This window comes from Aethalodelphis obliquidens, unplaced genomic scaffold (assembly GCF_003676395.1).
Source record: "Aethalodelphis obliquidens isolate GAN/ISIS:26980383/991018 unplaced genomic scaffold, ASM367639v1 scaffold8, whole genome shotgun sequence".
NCBI classification, from domain to species: Eukaryota; Metazoa; Chordata; class Mammalia; order Artiodactyla; family Delphinidae; genus Aethalodelphis; species Aethalodelphis obliquidens.
In genome coordinates, this window is record NW_020837952.1 from 33538602 (window position 1) to 33554614 (window position 16013).

Consider the following 16013-nt stretch of genomic DNA (forward strand, 5'->3'; position numbering starts at 1 on the left):
TTATTCGCCTCATCATCAAAATCTTGTAGATTCTATTCAATTGGTGCCTCAGGGAAATTACAAGTGATTACATGTTAGGGCACTTTCCTCCTTCCTTCCTTCTTCATTTTCTTTCAGCAGATAATTTATTAAGTGCCTATCATATGTTGGACACTGAGGATAGAAGAGCAAGATTATACAATGCCTGTCCTCAGGAAGTTTACAGGTGAATAGAAGATTATCAACTAAATTCCACAAATAAACGAAAGCACTACTACTCTGAAGAGTGCTATGAAAAGAGTTTCTAATAGGAGGATATGGCTTCCTCAAGGAGAGGGAAGGCTTCCTTAAAGAAGTGACATTGAAAATGAAAGAGTCAGACAAATAACAAATGCTGGAGAGGGTGTGGAGAAAAGGGAACCCTCTTACACTCTTGGTGGGAGTGTAAGTTGGTGCAGCCTCTAGGGAGAACAGCATGGAGGTTCCTCAGAAAACTAAAAATAGAGCTACCATAGGATCCAGCAAGCCCACTCCTAGGCATATACCCGGACAAAACTACAAGTCAAAAAGATACATGCACCCCTATGTTTAGAGCAGCACTATTTACAACAGCCAAGACATGGAAACAACCTAAATGTCCATCGACAAATGAATGGATAAAGAAGTGGTACATATATACAATGGAATATTACTCAGCCAGAAAAAAGAATGAAATAATGCCATTTGCAGCAACATGGATACAGCTAGAGATTATCACACTAAGTGATTAAGTCAGAAAGAGAAATACAAATACCATACGATATCCTTATATGTGGCATCTAAAATATGGCACAAATGAACCTACCTACAAAACAGAAACAGACTCACAGACATAGAGATCAGACTTGTGGTTGCCAAGGGGGAGTGGGGGAAGGAATTTGGGGTTGGTAGATGCAAACTATTACATTTAGAATGGATAAACAATAATGTCCTACTGTATAGCACAGGGAACTATATCCAGTCTCCTGGGATAAACCATGGAATGGAAAAGAATATGAAAAAAAAGAATGTCTATATGTGTATAACTGAGTCACTTTGCTGTACAGCAGCAGAGCAATCTCTGCTACAATCACAGCATTGTAAATCAACTATACTTCAATTAAAAAAGAAAACCATAGAAGGAAAAAAAAAAGAAAATGAAAGATTCAGGAGTTACCTAAACAAAAGGATTGACCAGCACTCTAGGTACAGAGAAAGGCATGCAGGAAAGGAACAGTGGCAGCAAGGAACATGTGAGGTTGAGGGACTGAACAAGAATTTGGAAAGGTGCCAGATCACGAGAACCTTGGAGGCCTTGTTTAAGGAGCTCCTTTTCCTAAGAACAACCATTCAAAGCTTATGAAGAGGAGGGGTAAAATGATCAGGTGTATTTGTTTTGTTTTGTTTTTTAAAGAAGAACCACCCTGTCTTCTAAAGAAGAGTTGAAACCTCACATCCCAGAGGGAGCAAACCAGGCAAAAGAAGGTGGGGACAGTTGAGATAGTAAAATCCTACAGGAAGGGTGCTACAGAGGGAAGATGGCTGGGAGGCATATTGTTAGAATAACATTATGTATGGCCAATGGCTTATTTAACCTTGTCTTTAAAAGAATAATGATTAAAAACTGACAAGACAGTAAAGACTGGTTCAGGTAAAAATCATCAATAGATGCTAAATCCACGAGAGGAATTTTGAAGAAGAACTGTACATGGTCTTCAAGTGTCTCCCCAAAGATTGCTTCTTAGTTGTTAATGAGTAAATACACAGAAATGGTGGAACACCTGAACCAGGAGATCAAAACATGCAGCAAGAGAAGATGGACATTGTGTGCCTTTGGATGTGATAACCTGAGGACACGTCATCACTTAATGTAGCATCACAGCTTGGAATGCTTATTCTGAATATAATCATTAAAAAACATTAATTGTTTCAAAGAGAAATATTTTATCGAAAGGGGAGGGCTGTATAACTCAAAAATTTCATTGTCATAAAGACAAAGAAAGGCTGGGAAGTCTTAAAGTAAGATCAAAGAGACACGATGCATTAGTTTCCATGAACTTAGTGGGCTTAAAAGAGCACAAATTTATTATTTTATAGCTCTTGAGGTCAAAGTCCAAAATGGGTCTTCCTAGGCTCAAATCAAGGTGATCACAGGGGCTGTGTTTCTTCTAGTGGCTCTACAGAAGAATCCCTTTCCTCGCCTTTTCTAGCTTTTAGAGATCTCCTGCATTCCTTGGCTTGTGGCCCCTTCATCTTCAAAGCCAGTAGCGTAACATCTTCTCTCTGGTCCCTAAACTCCTGCCTCCCTCTCATAAGGATTCATGTGATCAGACTGGGCCCACCTGGATACTCCAGAATACTCTCCCCATCCCCAAATCCTTAATTACATCTGCAAAGACCCTTTTGCCATGGAAGGTAATATAGTCACAGCATGAGACATCTTTGGGGGACCATTATTCTGCCGATCATGGATGATATTAAAATGCAAATCATGATCCTAGATTAGATCTTGTACTAGAGGGAAAAAAATGCAAAAAAAAAATTTGACAAAATTGAAATACAGCCAATAGATTGAAGTATTTTAGTTACTGCTAAATTTATTGAAGCAGACAACCATACTGTGGTTATGTAAGAAAAAATCCTTAGGAAACACACACTGAAGTATTTTAGGGGTTAAACAGCCATTTTGTATGCAACTTACTCAACGGGTTTAGAAAAATAACACATGTGCACACAGAAAGCAAGCATTTAGTAAAGCAAATGAGGCAAAATGTTAAAAATAGATGAATCTGTATTAAAAGGTATATGGGTGTTCTTTAAATATTCTTATAACTTTTCTGGAAATTTGAAACTATTTTCAAATAAAAAGTTAGAAGAAAACTGATAAATATGTAATTTAACTAAAAAGGGATGGATTTTTTTACTCAAATACCACAAGCAACTCATAGTTTATATCATTTTAGAGGGGTCAGAATGACAGCAGATGTGTGGCCCAAATTCAGCAACTCAGTTTTTGTTCTTTCTATAATAACATTACTTGTAAGTGGAAAGGGTCAGAAATGTTTAGGATTTTTTAGTTTAGGAACTTAAAGGAAATCCTAACAGTCTGACACTATTATAGTTTCAAAGAGTTTAAAATAAAATTGGTAATTATTGTTAGATTTAAATACCAACCAGTGGATCACACCCTGCTATTTGTGAGAGACAATCTGCTGGGTAATTTTCTTAAAAGACCCTTAGAAAAGTAACCTCCCCTTTTCAGGAGTATTTAGCTTATTTTTAAAACAAAAGCAAAAAATAAAGTGTATTCTACCCTATTGCTTTCTTCTGCCTAGTGCCTCTGGAAGAATTTTACTGCTCTGGCCCCAGAGAATCTTTCTGGTACCCATACTGGCTCCCACTCAACCCTCTGTTGTTTAAAGACAAAAGATACAGCAGCTGGGGCTCTGACCACTGACAAATAATCAGGGGCCTCTCCACTGGGAAACTCCTCTGGTCTTGGCAGAAACTAACATTTTAAAATGAAGGTAAAACAAAGCGTAAGACCCCCTATTTCTACCCAAAGGCCTATGCACGGGCTTGTTTTTCTTGCCAACGGCAGTAGCCAAGAACAGAGTTTCTCCAGTTGTGCCAGGACAGTGTGCCAAGACCAAATAATAGCGGACTTTTCTCAATTACAGAAACAAGAAAAAAAAAAAAAATAGGTGGCAATGAATCAGCTTTATTTTTACACGTTTAGCTCTTGTTATCAATAACCGATACTGAAATCTATGATTTAGCACAATCTATGATTTATACCAGCACAAAATAATCTATTTCGCTATTTTCAGTTTAACATTGTTTTTCAAAGAGTTGCATGATTTCTTTGAGAGAGCTTGGCAGTCCCAGGCCTAAGTGCTTCTATAGTCAGGAGCAGGGTGCATCTTTATTACTTAGATGCTTCACTTAGAACACTTTTCCTTGCTATTATAATTATTTAGTTACCCACATTTAGGGTTAAAAGTCAGATGATCTAGGGTTTCTTTTTAAGGCTCTATCACTTTCTAGTTGTTTAACTTTGGGCAAAATGCTTCTGGGTTGTAAAGCTCAGGGTGTCATTTGTAAAATAGGAATCACAGTAGCTATCCTGCTTTCCTCGCAGGGTTTTTCTGATCATCCAAGGAGATTAAAAACATGAAATCATTTTGAGAATAGAAAAGCATTATGAAAAGGCCAGCTACTCCCCATGCCCATTATTATTAAAGTTTTTGAACATAAGGCTAATTGATGTATATGTTTCTTAAAGTGTCTCATAAAGTGCTAGCTCCATAGTGTTTCCTAAACGGACACTTGCTGAGTGAGTAAGCAAATGATTAATTAAGTTTCAGGCTGCTATAATGTTACATTATTATTTCCAGAGAACTCTCCTAATTCAATAGGACATTGACCTAGACTTGCTAGGTCAACAAAGAGGATAACTTGTTCAACAAGAAGGTACATGTTCTAAGGAATTCTAAGGAACGTAGTAGAGAGTAAATATTTTAGTATAAACGAATGAAAAGAAATATGCCTTTCAAGAGAATGTTCTTGAAATGACAACCTTATAGTCTTTGAAAGACATTTTAAACACAGCACTGAGTGGCGTGCTTAACATACTTGAACTGGTAATAATTTTGATGGACTCGTCCACAGAAAGGACTCAAAGTTTAAGACAACTTGCACAAAGTCGATATGTAATAAGTATTTTTGTTAAGTTATGGAAAGATGTCAAGTTGCAGAGCAGAGAGTAACGCAAATGATTTTAAATTAACTCAAAGGAACAATACAGTAGTTAAAATGAATCAACATGGAACATGTTATACGTCAAAGGCATGTTGCAAAATATAAGCAAGTTGCAAAGTGATACATGCAGTATAATGGCATTAACATAAAATATGCAAAAAATTGGTATCTTATGAATGGATGTACAGTTTGCAATCAAAGTATTAGAGCAGGGCTACTGTGGGCTGTTGCACTCAACACAGCTCCAAGGGGGTGGTATCTTCAGGTCAAGCCTTGAAAACATGCACTGGAATGAAAAATTCCAGCTCAGAATACTTATTCCTAAGAGACAAAGTGAGCACTAATGGGTATAGGAAAGGGGCATATATGGGGCTTTAGTTATATTTATCATAATTCAATATTAAAAAATACATTTGAAGCAAATACTGCACAATGGTACCATTTGACAAGCTATGTGATGAGTACACAGGCATTACATTATTCCCTATGCTGGAAATATTTCTTTATGTATGAATACTGATACTATGTAATGAGAAAAACAAAATTGCTTAGTTACAGTAATAAAGGAGTACCTATAATCATAGCCACATATTTTTATTGTAAGGTTTTAAGAATCAATCACATTGCAAATAAATTCAGAGATAAAACATTTGTGTTCTCAAATTAACTCAAATTAAATAGGAGACTTATATAGGACCTTTTCAGGTATGAAAATAATTTACATAATTTTACACTCAAGCCTTTTTTGGGGGAAGACTGAAGGAAAGAGAGAAATCAGTGGCTAGCTCTAAGGAAGGTGATCTTATTTACTTTGGGAGTACAGATGTAAGACACATGTGCTGAAATGCTCATCCAAAACTAAAGTTTAGCAGTTGCCTGAGGAAAAAAAATATGTAAGTCAAATTCCAAAGATACCTTCTTCAAATTCTGACAATTAGCAAACTCCTAAATGGCAGATAATTTCCTATCTCAATATGAATGAATGATCCCATCTCTTTTGTCAGCTACCAAAATGAAACCCAGAAATGTACAATTTACATACCAAAACGTCCATCCCGGGGACATATCTGAGGGTTATCTTATAGTCTTTTGGAAGATTTGCCACCTACAGAGACCAAAAAAAAAAAAAAAAAAAAAAGGAAAAAAATATCTGTAAGAAAATCCATACATATCAGTCATATTGTTTTTAGTGGTTTGGAGAAAAACACCTACAAACCTATTATGCTTTTAGTTACTACTGAATTTCAATATTTACATATATAGTGATTTTTCATTCTTGATTTCCCTTTGCAATCAAAGGCACTCTCCAGAAATAAAGTGATAATACAAATCTTTTTTCCTCCAAATTCAGTTATGGGTGGCTAAGTATAATCTACTGAGTTTTGGAAACATGATTTGAATTTCAATTTCCATCTGTGGTCTTGAAATTTCCCTCTAGGATTATATTCCTATTTGTTCCTCCAAAGGATCAGTAACACAGTATATTTTTCTTGTAAGTGGTTTACCAAGTGATATATCAACATCACCATGGAATCTGTAGAAACGCAGTCGCGGGCCACACCAGACCTACTGAATCTCATGTAACAAGTCCTCCAGGTGACTCTGATGTACGCTTAAGTTGGAGAACTACTGTTCTACGTTGATCCTAGAAAAAAATGTTTGCAAAATTTCAAAAGATCAATGATACTTATGAGTGGCAAATGCTTTATCACTTAATTAATTTAGAAAGATTCAGTTCTGTGATATAACTTAATCCACTTAGCTGGTGCTGAACGTTTGAGCTGCCTCAAGTGTTTATCTAGCTTCTTTTAAAGGCTTTCAAAGACTATCTAACCCATTTCCACCAGTCACTGTGGCAATAAGTTGAACAAGCACCTGATTTAGAACCAGGGAATTTGGAACAAATCTAAACTGTACTTTGGTTTCTCTCATCTGTAAAGTGGAGATAAAAGTACCCATGTCTGACAGTCAATTTATGAGCTGAGATGAGTGAACGTGCCAATCAATCCATATTCTTCACTGAGAGCTATACTGTCAACTGACTTCCAAGGCACACATCCTGGTAACTTACAGAGTTCTAGGTTCACTTGTCTCCTTTTCTACATATAGTACCACCTCTTACATCTCACCCTCCTAGCACAGATAAAATTTCCATCTGTATCATATGGCCCGTTTATAATATGTATAAACTGACTTAGCCCATTGAGTCTTAAAATAATATACAATGTAAAAAAAGTGGTTTTGCTTTATTATATCCTCAATGGGTCTACCTTGCCTTGGTGGACTCATTTTCCCCTTTACCCTGTCTCTAAAATCATTCCTGTTCCCCATAGTAAGCTGGGATGTTGTGCATGTTTGCCAGACTAGGTCATCTCTGACAAGTCTCCCAGAACACAATCCATATGGTTTCTTCTTGGCTTTGCCAATAGCTTCTGGAATCTGAGAACAATTTGGTGAGAAAAGAATCTAGTTAAAGGCATAAGCAGTCAGAGGGGAGCCAAGGAAGTAGATGATCCCACTGTGCATGCTACCATTCTACTTCCAATGGTACCATCTCCCAGTCATCTCAGCCTCCAGCCTAACACTTACCAAATATTTATGATGTGCTGGCACTGTACTTATCAAGGGCTTATGTTGCATGATCACATCCAAGCCTCAGAATCCCTTTCACATACTATCTCTATTTAATGAATGAAGAACTTAAGGCTCAAAGAGGTCAAGAAACTTGACTAAGGTCACACGATTACTACGTGTTAAGTCTGGACTAGAACTCAGGTCTCTGACAACAGAGCCTCCCTTGCCTCTTAGCTCAACTACATATTTTCATCTATCTACTCTCTGCACACTTGTCCTAGATATTTTCCACTTGTGAGGCTCACCATCAACCCTCCTCATGCCACCCCCAATAAAACAGTAAAGTCCTGGGCTTCCCTGGTGGCGCAGTGGTTGAGAGTCCGCCTGCCGATGCAGGGGACACGGGTTCGTTCCCCGGTCCGGGAGGATCCCACATGCCGCGGAGCGGCTGGGCCCGGGGGCCGTGGCCGCTGGGCCTGCGCATCCGGAGCCTGTGCTCCTCAACGGGAGGGGCCACAACAGTGAGAGGCCCACGTACCGGACCTTGTTATTTTATGTAAGCCCCAGTAGAAGACATAGCTGACCTAAAAGCTGGAATCAGAACGAGCAGCAACATTCTGTTTTGTTATGAACCAACCGTGTAAATGAAAGTCATTCCAGATGGAGAAACATGGCAAGAAGTGGCAGGTGTTCTGAACACAAGCTGCTTGACAATCTAGCCGTCCTTAAGCACAACTAACATTATCAGAAAATAAACATAGAATTGACCGAACTGGTATTTAGATAACTTAGGATCTGAGCATGTACCGAAAGGGCAGAAAAAATGTAAGCAATATGCTGGCCAGTTTTGTTTTATTAGTAATCTATACGTAAAAATTGGTGCAAAGAAACCTTACAAGAAGTTCTCTGACCAGCACACTGAAATCTCCACACCTTACCACTTGGGGGGTATATAATAATAATTTCTGCATTAAACTGATTTACTGATATTTAATTTCTGGTAGAACTGAAAAGTAATACTATTTTTGAAAAATGCTTTCCAGTTTAAGTTTTCATACACAGTCTCTATCACGACCCCAGAGATATGTGTTATTAAGCCTGTTTCACAGAAGAAAACACAGAGAGGTTAACTGGCATCCCAAGGTCACAGTCATCAGGAGTACCTACTGGAGGTAAGGATACAAATCTTGGCGCTGTGCGCTGGTCTCAGCACAGTTATCTACAGATCAGTCTCCGCATTATTACTTTCTTGGCTTGCATTGGTTTGTTTCCAATTACATTTGGAAGAGAAATTAGGAAGTCAAGTTGTATATTTTTATGGCTGCTTCATGAATTATTATATTACTTTCCAAGCATTTATAGTATGTTAAATAGCATTCAGAAAGCACAGAATTCTCTTATGTATATTGAGCACTGTGGAAATTTGATAAGAGTAGAGGGAGCCTTTGACCTAGAACTAGGAAGATAAGCTGTTCCTTCCAAGCAGTTAGTTTGATGTAGGCCTCACAACACAGGTCCCGGGGACACACTGCTCAGGTTGGATCCATGTCCTGCCACGTGCTAACTCAGAGATCTTAGGCAAACTACTTAATCTTCTTTAGCCTCAATTTCCACATGTGTAAAATGGGAATCATAGAATCAAGCTAGTGGATCTATTAAGACTAAACAAGGATTATATAACTTGTTTAAAATACTTAGTGCTTGAGCATGGTGTATGAATGAGTATGGGTATTTATTATTAATTGCAAGGGAGTGGGACATTCTAGGTATAGGGTTATATGCAAAGACAAAGACATGGGAGACCAGGGACAGATCATTCAGGCTCTAGCAGGTAGGAGGTAAGAAATACCCCGGGAAAGCCATTATTAGTGAGGGACCTAAATGTCGGGCCAAGGAGGCCAAGAGGGAGGCAGTGAGGTCCAGCGCGACCAGTTCCAGTGGAACAAGTTCCAGCGGGACCAGTGAAACCTCTGCTCCTCGTCTGTAAGATGAAGAGGGTGAAGTAGATAACTATGAAAAATTCAGTCTGATTTACCTTTCTCATGGAATTAAGCAGTGGTGCTACACTGCAGGTGTTTAAGCTGGAAGGGAACATGACTGTCAATTTAGAAAGGTGAGTCTGGAGGGATGGATTGGAGCAAGGAGAGAATAGAGACTGGGGGCAGTTGAGAACACCATTAGGAAAGTACTGAATATGTATTAAATATTTATACAGAGACCGTATGCTGAAAAAGTAGAGACGTGGTTTAGATTCCAGGGAAGCATACTGTTGGGAGGGTGAAATGGATACATAACCAAGGCTCCAGATTTTGAAAAAAACCAATCTATTCTCGTAAAATATGTTCAGGGCAAAAAATAAAATAAAATAGAACCTAACTGGTGGAAAATTTACCAAAGGTCCAATTATTCCAAAGGTCCAATGAACTTTGTGGTGTGGAGTGTGAGGATGTAAGTACTGTGCCAGCTCATTAAATGCATAAAACTGCAAAAACAAGTCACTCTGTGATGGGCTCACTCTACTACTAGATGGGCCCATTTGCTATCTTATTTTGGATGTCTTAAGGACTGACCATACTCAGTGACACGAGGAGGTAAAATGCATACGAGAATGGCATGTAGAAATGCCGGAAACCCAGCCAAGAAAAAGTCTTTGCAAGCCAGACAGGCACTGGCTGCCTATCATACCCTGCAGGTATTTGGACTCAGGAGAAAAAGAACTCAAAGTCAGAACATTTAACTCCCTCTCTAGATCACTTATCTAAAATCTTTGGATTTCATGATTCAAATATCATTGAGGTCTCCAAGTCTCATGAAATCAGTGGCTTCTTGGACATCTTTAGTGAGACACACTTGTCTCAGTTGTTTCTCCCAAGTTCTAGATAAGAATCAAAATGCAGCAGTAATAACTCATGATTCCCTTGACACTACATAAAATGTTGCACATATGTGAACCTTTCTGAGGAAAGAGTCCAGTTTTCAGAGTGCTGGGAGACCCAGAGAAGTTTAAGAATCACTGCTGTAGAGCAAAAAACCTAACCTTCTACGCTTATATTTTAAATATCCCAGTTCACTCCTGCAGCAGCTTACTGTAATGCTGGTTGTTCAGTCTTCAGAAATAACACAGGACAAAGATTTTTGCCTTTTAAAAAAAAATTTAATTTATTTGGCTGTATTGGGTCTTCATTGCTCCACGCCTGCTTTTTCTAGTTGCGGCGAGCAGGGGCTATTCTTCATTGCGGTGTGGGGGCTTCTCATTGCGGTGGCTTCTCTTGCTGCGGAGCATGGGCTCGAGGCACGTGGGCTTCAGTAGTTGTGGCTCACGGGCTCTAGAGCACAGGCTCAGTAGTTGTGGCGCACGGGCTTAGTTGCTCCGCGGCGTGTGGGATCTTCCTGGACCAGGTCTCAAACCCGTGTCCCCTGCATTGGCAGGCAGGTTCTTAACCACGGCACCACCAGGGAAGTCCCAGCTTTTTGTCTTTTTATTTCTCCTTATAAGCCATCTCTTGTTAATGTTGACTAATAATCTAACTAACCAAGTTAATTACCCTTTTTTTTCCTTTAATAACAACTCAATTAGTGATTTATAAAAAATTAACATGACAACTCAAAGACTTTTCTGGGTCATATTTTCTCAGTGAAGAATATCTAAATGAAGTTAGATGACCCTCATTCTCCTTTCAGATAGAAGAGATTAAAAACATTTTTGGTTTATTTCATACACACACTTTATAATATGGATTCCAATTAAGTAGTACTAATTGAACTTCTATAATACGACTGCTTCCTAATCATAAGATAAGGTGACTACTACCTAGGAAATAAAATTCAAGAGGATGGAATGCTAATTCTTAAATTGCAGTTGATATTGACATCTTAAGTTAAAACATCATAAATTATGAACTGGGTTCTTATGCTCTAGAGATGGGCAGTTAGGGGTTCAAACCTCTATTCAGCTCCCTGTTTCCAGGTGAGGATTGTCAGGTTACTAACCATCACCAGGCCTCAGCTTCCTAATCAATAAGCTGTTGGTAAAAATAATTACCTCCTAGGGTTGTGATGACTAAAAGAGAAAATCCATACAAAGTGCTTTGCATGGATACTCACACAATAATGATTACTTTAAAAAGTCAAGGAGCAGGAGATTTTGTACCTAAGTGGTTTATCTTATAATGGAAGAACAATTTTTTCTTTATGATAAGATTGACATGCTTGGTAACATAGCCCGCTACTTGTCAGTTTTTACGACTATTATTTCTAATACGCTTCTGTCCTTTCTTTGCATACTGTAAGTCCTAAATTTAGCTTAAAACAGAGAAAAGAATTTTCTACTGACCACAGGAGCAGAAATTTAAATGCTAAATATTGCAAACTAATCAAAATAAACTTTAAAAACTCTCCAGCTCCAACAATCAAACCATTGTTCTTCAAGGGTCAAACAAAATTATGTGAGACCTCTGCTTTTAAAGAGAAGATATGCTTAATAAAGCTCAGAGTTCACCTAGAAATGGGAAGTCTCAGAGACTCCAATCTTCCATTTTAAGGCAGTGGTAATTATATCCAAAGAACATCGTATTTGAAGAAGAATAAAAATTCCGCATCATTCAAAACTGTTCATTCAAAGTGTGAAATTTGTTATCTAAGTATATTTTTATAATCTTCCATTATTTTAAACTCTAAGAGTCATGTATTAATATAATCTACTTAAAATAAGTGCCTACTTCAAGACCAGGAAAACCACGAATTCTTGACTTTTAATTCTACTCTACTGATTTGTAGACTGACCTTGAAAAGACAGAGTAGTTTCACCTTTACAAGATGGGGCTGGGACAGCAACCTGCCTTAAACATTTTGAGGAAGACAAATAATTACTCAATAGATAGTAAAAGATAAAAAGGTTTTTAAAAAAGCAACAAAGTCATATTCAATTAAATTCCCCCAAATGAAGGAAAAAATACCACAAATGAAAGGAACAGCAGGAAGAACAAAAGGAAAAATTAATTTGAACTATTTCAATATTTGGATTCCTCCTTAAATTAACACTTAAAAATCATTAAAAGCTACAGCTGAACCATCCCATAGATACAAGTTTTTAGAGTTTCATTCATCCCCTTCCCAGATACTTGACCCTTTCTTTAGGTAGGTCTGAGTTTGCCATTTAAAACAAGTCCTGCAACATTTTTTGGAAACAAAGCAAAATGTTCTGTAAATAGATGAACTATTATGCTGAGTAAACATGCCAGAAGGATTTCAAACGAAAACCACGGGGATTGCCGGGGCAGTAAAAAGTGTCCAGTAAGAAATTTAAAAGGAAATGACAGTAAAGTCATAAATCGTGTGCTTCTGTGACATGAGAATCACCCCAATCAAACAAACTTAATGTTTGTGGGCACAGTGCAAGGTGCCACCTAAAGCCAAGGAGGAACTGAAAGAATGGGCAAAGGAATGATTTCAGCTGAAGAAATTACTATGAAAAGCAAGGTAAAAAGGTACTCTCAACCCACTTTCTTTTTCTCAAATAAAATGTACCAAAGTTATGTCTGCAAAGAAACCAGATCCTCTTGTTCGATATAACCTCCTTTTGTCAAGGCATAACTGAAGCTTTCCAAAAGGTACAAGCTAAAAAAAGTATCTCCATGGAATAAAAGAATCTCAGAGCTAAAAAGGGTCTCCCAAGTTATCGGATTTAGTAGTTCTTATCTTTTTGGGTGTCACAGACGTCTCTGGGAAGCAGATGAAAGTTATACATGCTCTTCTTAGAAACACACATAAGGCACACGTAGGCATAATTTAGAGTTCCATTTGCAAGAATTTCAAAGTTTATGAATCCTAGATTAAGAACTAAGTATTGATCATGTCCTAGTTCCTCATTTTCAAAACCACAAGTTGAATCCCAGAAAGGTCTAGGGACTTATTTGTCCAAGGTCACACAGCTGGGTAATGGCAGAGCTGGTATTCAAACACCCCGGTAAGCCTGACCTACTTGAAGATGCTTTTTTGCCCCACTGTTCTCTAGAGAGAGGCTGTGATTATCTATATCCATAAAACTCAAAAGTGACTCATGTTGTTGCTTGAATTAGTGAAATTATGAGTTTTAGGCTAAGGATGGGAACACAGCTTCTTTTCAGACATGGAAACAACCCAATATTGTAAGTATTATGGCCTAAGCGGTCCTGCCACTTCTATGCAAATAACTATCACCTGGCATATTAGTCAGAAACATTAACGTTCCTACATCTCATCTCCACAAGCTGTGATTCCGTATTTCTGAGGCAGGGCCCTGATAGCTATACTTTTAACACGTACCCTAAGAGATTGTGACTGGATGGTTCTCAAATCATATCCCACAAATGCTGATTTAAAGCAGTGGCTTGCAAACATTTTTTTAAAAGCTCAATTGTTTTTTCAAGCCAAGTCTTATTTAGAAACCCAGACACATAAATAATAAAAGCACAGAGGCTAGGTGGACTCTTGAAGCCAGTTTGAAAACCACTGTCCTAGAAGATACAGCACAGGTAATGGGATCAGGAGCTGGGCTTCACCACTCTTGGGTCTCAGCTTTCCTATTTTGGAAGTACTTCGTCTAGATTGTTTCTAAATTCCCTTCCGACTCCAGTATCCTATGACCCCACAAATGCCACTACTACCATTACTGACAGACAGTATTTAGCAGGCACTTGCTATGTTCCTAGCACTGTTCTATTCACTTATTTAAAGTTACTCTATGAGGTTAAGTACAGTTGACCCTTGAACAACGTGGGTTTGAACTACATGGGTCTACTCATACCCATGTTTTTGTTTTTGTTTTTTTTAACAGTTAAGTACGGCAGTACTACATGATCCATGGTTGGTTGAATCTGCGGATGCAGAACCACAGCTAGGGAGGAAGCTTGTATACAGAGGGCCAACTACAAGCTGTGAGAAGGATGTTCCACTGCTAACTCCCGTGTTGTTCAAAGGTCAATTGTACTGTTAATCTATTACACTGATGAGGAAACTGAGGCACAGAGAGGTTATGTGATAATAACTGTGGTAAAAAATTTATATATACATTCTCTTATTTAATCTATACTACAAAATGGTAAGTAAGAACTGAGATTTAGAAACGTAGTTACTTATCTAAGGTCAAAGAGCAGGTGTGCCAGATTCTAAAATCCATTCTTTGAACCAATAAATTAGCATAGGTTGGTTCCCACGCTATACCAGAAAATCTTTCAAATGGTATCCATTTACGTGTGGTTATTGCAGACTGAGTGATATGCACTCATATATTCATAGAGATGGGTTAGCTCCCAAACTAGATTATAAACACTCTGAGACCAGGGATTATTTTATATCTTTCAATGTCCTACTCTATGAAATATTGGCTGGGCATTAAGTAGGTCTTTATTCAGTTAGAAGTGATCTTCTAAGTCCTTTTTCGTTACTAACTTGATTTTTCCCCCCCGATAATCCAAAGTAAACACACTAATTTCATTTAGATCAACTCTTGAAATTAAAAAGTTCCCCTCTGAGTCAGGTGCTCGAGGGGTGACAGAAAGATTTTTTTCAGTTTAATGATTTTTTTACATTTGCCCTTGGGGGAAGGAATTATATTTTAGTGTTAATAAGTATCTCTTTCCAGGCACTTCTTTCTCCATGCTTCCTGCCATTTTTCACTGTATCAACTGATAGGTAACAGACTGAAAATAAGCAGATGGTCAAAGACAAGAGTGGAAAATCTTGGAAGGTGCTTATAATACCTACTTATGCCACTTGAAAATATCGGTTTGACATTTCACAGGAAGTGGTGCTCACTAAGTAGTGTTCCTCACACAGCAAAAAATAATGACTATAAGTAATTTTTCTTAAATACCATTTTAATTTTGGACATGCTCAGCGTGTGGTCAGATACACCATCACCTTCCATCTATGACTCCTTGCCCACATATTTGAAACTGGACACCTAGGACCACTTCAGACCTCCCCTGCTCATCTTAGCTCCATGGTTCTACCAGCAGCCCCATGAGAGCTGTAATTTCCCAGTTGTGGCCTACTTTAAGCATATTTTGGAGACTTGTATTAATCTAACATTTATATAAATCCATACAACATAGATAAAACTACTCATAATAAGAAATGAGATTAAATCAAGGTCACAATACTTTGGTCTCTAAACTGTGACAGAATAGACCATCTAGAGCACTGGTTCTTAAACCTCCTTTAAGGAATGTCTTTAAATGTAGATGCCTTCAGGCCTGCTGAATCAGTGGGGCCCAGACACCTATGATTTTCGTAAGCGCCACAGGTGATTATGATGTTGCACAGTGGTACACATCCTTACTTCACTGAACAAACATTTCATGAGTGCCTTCTACTGATACCAAATTTCGAATATAAACCTTTTCTTTTTAATATAGTTTCTTGATTCACAAACTAACATGCAGCTTGAGGGAAAGGATCATGATACATGTTTTAAAAAAAGTTCTTCATCACCCCACCCCCATCCTTATACCTAGCTGGGCATATAGTAGGCAAATGTTGCATTGCTTTGGTCACCAGCTCCTCAAATAAAACATGGTGATATATCTTCAGGCACTGCACCAGAGAATTTTTTTAAACCTGGACTTTGTAAGTATCCAAAGAAATCTGCATGGGGTGTGTGTGTGTGTGTGTGTGTGTGTGTGTGTGTGTGTGTGTGTGTG

The 16013-nt window shown here is 38.1% G+C and overlaps 1 protein-coding gene across 4 annotated transcripts in view; it reads right to left on the reverse strand.

The window, feature by feature from the left end:
• KITLG (KIT ligand) overlaps window positions 1–16013 on the reverse strand; it is an 88577-nt gene that overhangs the window by 33893 nt on the left and 38671 nt on the right. For 2 of the 4 annotated variants that reach the window (XM_027107154.1, XM_027107151.1), the window contains exon 3: window positions 5801–5863. The exons of 1 other annotated variant lie outside the window; for it this stretch is intronic. In XM_027107154.1, coding sequence (XP_026962955.1) covers window positions 5801–5863 — 63 coding nt within the window. Of the gene's footprint in view, window positions 1–5800; window positions 5864–6284; window positions 6404–16013 lie in introns of all 4 variants that reach the window. One more of the 4 variants, XM_027107153.1, reaches the window with a different exon arrangement.